The sequence below is a fragment of the Lutra lutra genome, chromosome 8, assembly GCF_902655055.1.
Source record: "Lutra lutra chromosome 8, mLutLut1.2, whole genome shotgun sequence".
Classification (NCBI taxonomy): domain Eukaryota; kingdom Metazoa; phylum Chordata; class Mammalia; order Carnivora; family Mustelidae; genus Lutra; species Lutra lutra.
The window spans coordinates 39,561,536-39,571,318 of NC_062285.1; the positions used below are offsets into that span (position 1 = coordinate 39,561,536).

Here is a 9,783-nt window from a genome sequence, read left to right on the forward strand (position 1 = left end):
AGCCCAGACTTCTCCAGGCTTGGGTCATAGCCTCCCCTTCTTCCTGTTAGGGGCCTGATTCTTCATCTGGGGTGGGGGGCTCAGTCTTTGGGTAGAATGAGACAGGAGGGAAGGGACAAGAGAATATTCCAGATGTGGTACCAATGGAGGAAAAGACCCAACAGTACGGATGGGATGCCTGAAGCATGTGGGAAGAGACTCTCCTCCAGGCACAAATTTGGAAGGAAGGGAAAGAACATGGAGCCTTCCCCAGGCAGAGTTCTGGAGCAGGGGAAGCCTGTCTTATAGAGCCAGCCTGTCAGACAGCGGAAGGTCCAAGATGGTCTGAACAGAGAACCAGGCTTGGAAGCTGTCTTCGGTGACCTAGTTCGAATCTTCCAGGAGGAAAAACTCGAAGCACCCAGGGGTAACATGTCCTCCTAAGGTCACACAGCTGATCAGTGGCAGAGCCAAGATGAAAATCCCAGGCTCCTTAAGTCCCACTGAACCTCAGCAGCCTCCCCTGCCTATACCAACCCGTGCCCACCTCTCAGGATGGGCAAGTGTCCTTACCCCTCCCCGGGTGCTGAGCACACACCACTCCGTATGCTCAGGAGATACTGCGGAGTGGTACAGAAGGGGCCAGTGAGGGACCAATATAAGCACTGAATGAGCTGAGGGAATGTGGACAAGCTCTCAATCTCTCTGGGCCTCAGTTTCCCCATCTGTCTATTGGGCTGATAACAGTACCTTCTTTCCCCCCAGGGTTGTGCGAAGACAGACTGAAGTGATGAATACAAAAGCCCCATGGTAAATATGCTTATCACATCAGTATGTTTTCAAATTCTGGACAGCTACCTTATCACTGTGGTTAAATGGTACATAGTAATCTCTCAGTGGATTTATTTTTGGCTTGAGTGATTCAAGCAAAAGGTAGAAGCTAAAAGGTCAGTACGCCCTTGGGTCTTGCCACATCTTCTAATGCAATGAGCAAATTTGGGTGAAGAGAGCAAAGGCCTCCATCTGAATAAAATATTAGTCGTGTGTGGGAACACATTAAGCCAAGATCATCCATTAATAGCTGAGCCTAATGAGCTTCCACGATGAAATCCAGCTGTCACCCAGCAGGCCTGGGCCGCAGATGGGTAACATGTGCTGGTAAAAGGAGTCACCCAGGGCACTGTCCTCCACCACACCCCTCTACACACACACACATGCACGCACACACACGCACACATATGTGCACACTTAGGGAGGGGCAGGGCAGGAAGCTGCTGGCCCGTTGGGGAGGCAGGGGTTGTGATGTTGAAGTGCACAGTTCGGGAAAAGCATAAAGCCGTGCTGAAAATGGAGAAAAAAAATGATAAAAAGATGGGCTTAGAGATGCCCGGTGGGCTCAGTCGTCAAGCGTCTGCCTTCAGCTCAGGTCATGATCCGGGGTCCTGGGATCGAGCCCCTCATCATCGGGCTCCCTGCTTGGCAGGAAGCCTGCTTCTCCCTCTCCCACTCCCCCTTGCTTGTGTTCCCTCTCTCGCTGTGTCTCTCTCTGTCAAATAAATAAATAAAATCTTTTAAAAAAAGATGAGCTCAGAGGGGAACGTGGGCCCTAAGTCCACCTTTGCTGGCTGCAGTTCCCCTCAGGCTGGACAAAGGAAGCGTTCAGGGGCTTCACTCCACGTGGAATGAGCTTAGGCAGCTGGCACTGTGCAGGAGGAGGATTGACCTTGCTCCTTCGGCCTCGCTGGGGAATAAGGAGGGCGAGGGCCCTCTACCAGCAAGACCCCACGGCCACTCCCACCGGACCCCCAGTCCCTTCCTGGGCTCTCTTCTAACTCCCTCCCCTTCCCGGGGCGAGAACTCACCCACGGTGGCTGCCAAGCCGGGGGCAAACCGGTCCTCACAGAACCTCCTCAGGAAGGACGTCTTCCCCACAGCGGAGTTGCCCACAAGCACAATTTTGAAGAGCCGGTCTGGGATGGAGGGGGAGGCTTCCTCCTGTGGATGGCAGACAGTCTGGCCCACTGCTGGCATGGCCACCAGCCCCACCTCCTGCTACGACCTGTCCTTCGACCAGTCCCTACCAGTCCGGGGGAAGGCGCGGACCTGGCCTGTGGACCAGCACGAGGGAGGGCACTCCAGTCTTGGGTACAAGGTGCTTTGGGCTCTAGGCATAAGGGCTCCTTCTAGTATCAGCAGGAGGGAAGAGAGAAACTCAGTCAAACATTTGTGGTCCTGCGGACCCTGGGCAGAGGACACGGGACGGGGAGCCAGGCCTGGGTGGCCGTGGATGGATGGAGGCAGCCATAGAAACAAGTAATTCAACACAAGCTTCCAACTGCTCCAGGAGCGTGGAGGGGGAGGGGGAGTCCAGGGTCCACAGTGGAAGGGAGGGTGGACACACTGTGAGCGGGGGCTTAAAGAGAAGGCAGAGATTCTCTGTGCAGGGGAAGGACAGGTGGGATGTTTGCAGGGGGAAGGGAAGAAAGAAGAAGACATAGGTATATCACGGGGGCAGAGACGGCCCAGGCTAGGGGGCCTTTATCTCTGCCCTATCACTGAAATCCTGGGCTGAATGGAGCATGGTCTTGCTTGCCTCCCTGCATGGCACTCCTCCTTCCACCTCATCAGCTTCCAGTTAGGGCCCCATCTGCCTGGGAAACAGGTTGTCCACTCAGTAGGCTGGGAAATCCACCAGGCCGGACCAGACCCCTGGGCGGAGCTTTCCAGACTCAACGGTTACTGCGCTCTTTCTCCTTGCCCCAGTGGCCCGCAGGGGCTGGGAGCATGTCGGCCGGTGAGTTAGTCTGGGACCCTAAAGCTCGGTGGGAAATGGACTTGTTCTAGGACAGCCGGATCCACAGAGCAACCAGAGTCTTCTTGCCCGCAGGATCGTTCCTTCCCACTGACTGCTTGTTTGCTGGCCCAAATCCTGCCCCCAGGCCCAGCCCAGCCCTGCCTGGCCAAATGAGGAAGCTCTTCTGGATCTATTTAGAAGCGGATTTGGGGGAATTAGCTCCTCTTGTTCAGCAAATACTATAATGGAGTGGAGGCAGATATTTGCAGTACTTGAGCCGTGGAGAAAAGCCATTAACAGCCTTTTGGGGAGAAATCAATTCCACACAGTATTTAAGAGGGAATTCAAGGTCAATTACAGGGGTTTAATCTAAACTTAAAAAAAAAAAAAAAAAAAAACGGGCGCCTGGGTGGCTCCGTGGGTTAAGCCTTTGCCTTTGGCTCAGGTCATGATCTTGAGGTCCTGAGATTGAGCCCCACATGGGGCTCTCTGCTCATCCCCCACCCCCCCATGCCTGCCTCTCTGCCTACTTGTGATCTCTGTCTGTCAAATAAATAAATAAAATCTTAAAAAAAAAAAAAACCAACAAAACCCCCACTCATAAACTATACCCTCTGCCCCATTTTTTATATTCTTTAAATGCATAAGGGCATCAACTCTGCAGGTCCCTGCTCAGCCTCAGCCTCCTGTTGTCATTTGTGTGACTAAATCTCAGGGCAGCAATCTGTGTATCCCTAGGCCTGCCACCAGGCGGAGAATGTGAAGCCCAGAGCAGGAGGAGATGGTTCTGGCTGCAGAGGCTGTGACAGCCCCATTCTAGAAGGAGCAGGGGTTTTGTAGGCCAGAGGAGATCAACACCCTGATGGTCCAGCTCTGGGCAGGCCCCACCTCCCAGGCGCCGTGAACTCCAACTCATGTCTACTCATATGCCCTGTGTCCCCTCTGGGGGACAATCCTCAGCATGATAACCAGATTGGGGGGAGGGTGCTAGAGTAAGATTTGTTCTCATTCTCTGTCCTGCCACTTTTAAAAAAAAGTAATAATAAGCTTTAAAAAATAAAAGTAACACATGGCAATTTTTTAAAATTAGGAGAAACAGAAAAGTAGAGAAGAAACTAATAGTTATTCATAGTCTGTCTTGCCACCCAGAAGTGGGCACTATTCATATTTTGATGCATTTCTTCTAGGCTTTTTTCTATGTGGATGAATGATATATGTTTTATTTAAAGCGGTTTGAAATATTATACACAATTCTACTCTTTCTCATATATTATTAAATTTTAAATATATCTCCAAGTCAGAAAAGTTTCTTGAAAATGTGATTTTATATTTTTTAGATTTTATTTATTTATTAGAGAGAGAGTGTATCTGTGCACACACGAGTGGAGGGGCAGAGAACAAAGGACAAGCAGGTCGCCCGCTGAACACAGAACTGGACACGGGGTTCCATCCCAGGACCCTAGAATCATGACATGAGCTGAAGGCAGATGCTTAACTGACTGAGCCACCCAGGTGCCCCTTGAAAATGTGATTTTTAACAGTGCCATAATATTCTATTGAATTTTTTCAAGTATTTGCTAATATACAGGGCCATTTTTGAGTTAAATTTTTGTCTGAACTTGGTTATTAGGAAAGACTGCTAGGAGTAGAAGTGCTGGTTTAAAGGATGTGGAATTTCTAAGTTCTCAATTCTTGTTATCAGACTACTGTCCAGAAAGGCTGTACCAATTGATGCCTCCACAGCCTTGCATGGGAGTGCCGGCCTCACAGAGCTCTTGCAAAGGGCAGACCCTCTGGGGAAGCTGCCCCGTGATTCTCTGAGAGCACACTTCCCATCTGCGGCAGCTCCTGTCCTGGGCTAGTTGGTAGCACACATGATGGAATCAGCACCCATGTGAGAGCATGGGGCGAAGAGGCTGTGCTCCTGTCCCTGGGGGACCGGACCAGACCTCGCTCCTCTGGGCTTCTACTTTCCCACCTGCCACAGAGGAAAAGACACTGCTGACACGCCCCATCCGCTCATGTGGCCCAGCACCCCCGGAGGCTTCGTTCTCCCCTTCACCCTATCTCCTACTGACCTCTCGACACTTTTTTACATTTGGGAGCAGAGCTTGGGTATTTAAAAGCCCAGTGGGTCCCCTGCCCACACATGTAGGTCTGTGCGGAAGGGAACGTGGAAGGGCGTGGAGGAGGGAGGGGTTGCTACCCACCACTGGTGCCATCCAGCTCTTACTCGTCCCCTGGCCTTCTTTGGAGAAGGGATATGTAGCCATCTTAATCCAGGCCCAGGAATGACAACTGGTGCCAAGAAGTCCCCATGGTGGTTGGAAAGGTGTCCCAGTACACATGCCCCAGTAGGACAAGTTCTTGCCACATGAGCCATTTGGAAATGCCCAGATACCCATTTGGGCCACCCGTGTACAGGGAGGAGGCTCTTTCACACTGTCATGGGTGTTTCTGTAGACTTTCAAAACGCCCAGTGGGAGGTGAGGGACTGGAGGGGTCTATACCTGGGCCTGGGTCACAAACAAGGTGGGGAACATCATCACCATGAACCAGAGGAAGATGGTTACTATGGCCTCCTTCTCCCGCAGCACTGAGCAGGAAGCCCTGGTGGGGAGTGCAGGCGGGATGAGGGACAGGAGGAGCACCCTCTAGGGAGGAATAAGCAGGACATTTGGGAATGAAAGGATGGTTAGCCAGTTGGGGTGATGACATAAGCTTTACAGAGCAATGATTGGCCTTGCTGAGAACAGTTACAAAATATAAGAAGATTTATAATTTTTAAAGTATGTGATATGTTATGCTAAGAGCCAAGCAAGGTGTCTGTCTAAACTAGTCACTCAATAAATGCTTCTGATCCTAATCAGAAAAACAGAACACAAGGGCAAGCAACAGAAGTTATAAGGAGAATTTACTAGGACCCCTGAGCCTCCCTGGTGACACTCAGTTCCACAGGGAAAGCTGGTATCTGATGGAGGCAAATAGGGTGATTCATAAGACCAGCCACATCTGACTTCCTGAGCTGCCTTTGAGGTTCTTGGGTTCAAATGCAAGAGACAGGCATAAAAGTGACATCAAGAAACCAACATAGGATGTGTCCTTACCTTAGACAAGGCTTCTTTTCCAACAGGCTGCCTTCGGGGAGATGTAGGCATGGGTTCCAAGGGTCTGGCCTGCTGGCTTTGTCCTTCCACCCTCTGCTGGGAGACCGCCTCCTCTTTTGAGCATTTGCTAAATGGCTGCTCAAAGCTGCCATCCAGGAGCTGGGGCAGGGGGTCTTCTTCAATGGAGATGATTCTGCGGAGTGCCCGGGGGAGCGGACCCCCAGCCCCTGGCTCCTCTTCTGGAAGGGGATATCCACTCAGGCCAAGGGAGCTTCTCCTCCTTGGGAGGCCAAACACATCTTCTTCCTCCTCTGACTGGCTATTACGGGGTAAGGAAGAAAGAGAAATGGGGAGAATATCGTAAAATATGTCAATATGGGAACTAGAGAGATGTGTAATAGCTCTGTGATAAACAACTAACAGAAAAGCATCACACCTTGGCGGTGGAAAGCTCCAGGAAAGGAAATAAAAACAGACCCTGCATTCTCTAGCTCATTCACCCAACACACTTCTGAAAGTGTTTAATGAATACGAAGGTGATAAGGTGGTGGTGATGATAAGGAAGGTGGCGGTGATGATGATGAGGAAGGTGGTGGTGACAATGGTGATGAAGGTGGTGATGATGATGATGATGGAGGTGGTGGTGATGATGATGAAGGTGGTGGTGATGATGATGATGGAGGTGGTGGTGATGAGGAAGGTGGCAGTGATGATGATGATAGGGTGATGATGAGGAAGGTGGTGGTGATGATGGTGATGAAGGTGGTGATGATGAGGAAGATGTTAATGATGATGAAGGTGGTGGTGATGAGGAAGGTGGTGGTGATGATGGTGGTGAAGGTGGTAATGATGATGAGGAAGATGTTAATGATGAAGGTGGTGGTGATGATGAGGAAGGTGGTGGTGATGATGATGGAGGTGGTGGTGATGATGATGAAGGTGGTGGTGATGGTGATGGAGGTGGTGGTGATGAGGAAGGTGGCAGTGATGATGATGATAGAGAGGGTGATGATGAGGAAGGTGGTGGCGATGATGGTGATGAAGGTGGTGATGATGAGGAAGATGTTAATGATGATGAAGGTGGTGGTGATGAGGAAGGTGGTGGTGATGATGGTGGTGAAGGTGGTAATGATGATGAGGAAGATGTTAATGATAAAGATGGTGGTGATGATGAGGAAGGTGGTGGTGATGATGATGATGAAGGTGGTGATGATGAGGAAGATGTTAATGATGAAGATGGTGGTGATGATGAGGAAGGTGGTGGTGATGATGATGATGGAGGTGGTGGTGATGAGGAAGGTGGCAGTGATGATGATGATAGAGAGGGTGATGATGAGGAAGGTGGTGGTGATGATGGTGATGGAGGTGGTGGTGATGAGGAAGGTGGCAGTGATGATGATAGAGAGGGTGATGATGAGGAAGGTGGTGGCGATGATGGTGATGAAGGTGGTGATGATGAGGAAGATGTTAATGATGAAGGTGGTGGTGATGAGGAAGGTGGTGGTGATGATGGTGGTGAAGGTGGTAATGATGATGAGGAAGACATTAATGATGAAGATGGTGGTGGTGGGATGAGGAAGGTGGTGGTGATGATTACGACCAGGTATTTAGCTAATGACACAGTCGAGCACAGATGGACACAGCCCTGTCCTCACAGAATGCTCGGCTCAGTGGGGGCTGAAGCAGTAATGGCACAGCTAAATACGCTGCAACAAGCTGTGATAAGTGCCACAAAGGAGCAGTAAAGGATGTGACAAAAGGAGTATAAAAGATCTGGAAATAAAGCATCTTCAATTAACAATCAGGTGGCCTTGGCTGTGGTCCCAATACCAGCCCTAGGTATTGTGCCACTAGGGAAAACACTTCAACTCTTTGAAGCTTCAATTTCCTCACCGTAAAATGTGGCTCCTGCGGCCTGCCTACGTCACTCATAAGACAATGCACAAAAGCAGATGTGCTCACAGAACAGCCCTGAGCTAAGTGAGTGAGGGGGACTGCTGGTCTGGGAAGAGCTCTGAAGCAGCTGCCTGTTTGTGAATGGGTGAGGAAGCCAGGCTGGGCACCTCTACCTGCCTTTCCTACCTTCCTCTTTCAATGTCCCTGCCACAGGGTCAGTGTCAGGAGTAAGTGGCCTCAGAGGCCTATGTGCATATTTGCTTCCAGAAGCATCTGACCATTAAGAACGAGGAAAAGCAGAAGGAGGTGGAGGGAACTGGGCAACCAGATGTGAGTCAATGCTCAGGCTGTATTTTCAGAAGGTTTTCAGGGCAAAAGCCTTGTAGACCCTTCCTGGCATAGGAGTTCAGGTCTCTGGAGACAATTAAAGCTGAGAAAGGTTTTAAACGGAACTCGAGTTCCCAACGGAAACACGCAGGCACACACACATGCAAGGATTAGAAAGGAGAACAGAAAGCAAATCAGATGAGGAGGTGACAGGGCCAAAGGAGACGGAAGGGAGGCGAAGGTCGCAGAATATGCAGAACAGGGAGGCTCCCCTCATTTTGGCCCCTGGCTTATACTATTTACTCTTCCTAAGGACCAGTAATAGGAAGGGAAAAGAAAACACTGCATGTATCATTGTTCTGAAGTTAAGTGCAACTCCGAAAGATAAATTAAGATAGAGTGCTCACAAAAATGGTGACTTAATTTGGGTCCCTTGATAGAAAATAAAAAATTCTGTAGCAATTCAGGGACCTTCCCACTTATTTATAAAAATCATAGTTTTTAATAGAAGCTGACTGTCTTCTTCCCAACACATTTCTTCTACAGTCTAACAAGCCTACGGACTGCTTATCCCCTCAGACACAATTAGTATTCCAACCACTTCCACTCTGCTTACACACATGAGTGCGCGTGTGCATGCCCAAGCAGAAAAGCGTGCACATACACACACAGCATGTTTCTCGAAAGACCTTGCAACCAGAAAAAAAGAAACGACCACTGAAACAGCCCTAAAATGAAGCATTTCTTGGAAAAAGCTTTGGATTTGGGAAATTCTCAAACACAATTGACATCCCCTATGACCCTTAGATCAGCACAACAACATTTATTTTTGGTTTTGCCACCAAGCACTACATATGAGCAGCAGAGACCAGTGGCCTCTGCCAAAGTCTGTTCTGGAATTCAGGGTGCACGATTTGTAACCTACCTGCTTCTTGTCTGTTTCCTTTCCTCCACCCAAAGCTCTACAAAACCCAGGGTCTCTTTTGCTCACCATTGTATACCTAGCATGTAGCATAATATCTTGCACATAATAAGCACTCAATAATGGATGTTGATGGCAGAACTCATGTTTAATTTACTTTTGGAGACTTCACAGAATTCAAAAGAATGTCTGGTACAGATTAAGCAATCAGTGAATGTTTGTTGAATGAATATATTCTGTGCTGAGCAACCAACAGGCCAACCATTACCACAGAAAACTGGATCCCAAATTGTATCCTTCTGTTGAGGATACAATTTTCTTTAAGATAGATTTTATTTTAAGATTTATTTATTTATTTATTTATTTGAGAGCGAGAGAAAGCAGTGGGAAGAACAGAGTGAGAGGGATAAGCGGAGTGTGGAACCCGACACAGGGCTAACTCAGGACCCCAAGATCATGACCTGAACTGAAATCAAGAGTTGGATGCTCAACCAACTGAGCCACCCAGGCCCCCTCTGTTGAGCTATTTAGAGGAAGAATTCAGGATGATTGCGTCCAAAGACTTGACCAATGAGCCCACTGACATCTCCAGGGTCACTTTCGTTCCTTCCTTGTATTGTGTATTTCATGCCTACTGTCCTCAGGGTCTCCTGGATGAGCAAATTCATTCACTTTCTCCCTGGTTTTGATACTTAGGGGTCTGGTTGCCTTTACCTTTCTGTGGCCGTCTATGTGAATGGAACATGCCAAAAAAGAAG

General features: G+C 49.2%; 1 protein-coding gene across 1 annotated transcript in view; it reads left to right on the forward strand.

Moving 5' to 3' along the window:
• Window positions 1-7,212: 7,212 nt before the first annotated feature.
• Window positions 7,213-9,783, forward strand: part of LOC125106849 (protein arginine N-methyltransferase 8-like) — a 16,731-nt gene continuing 14,160 nt past the window's right edge. Inside the window, 2 exon segments of the mRNA XM_047741468.1 lie at window positions 7,213-7,404; window positions 8,044-8,106. Of these exon segments, the coding sequence (XP_047597424.1) occupies window positions 7,213-7,404; window positions 8,044-8,106 (255 nt within the window).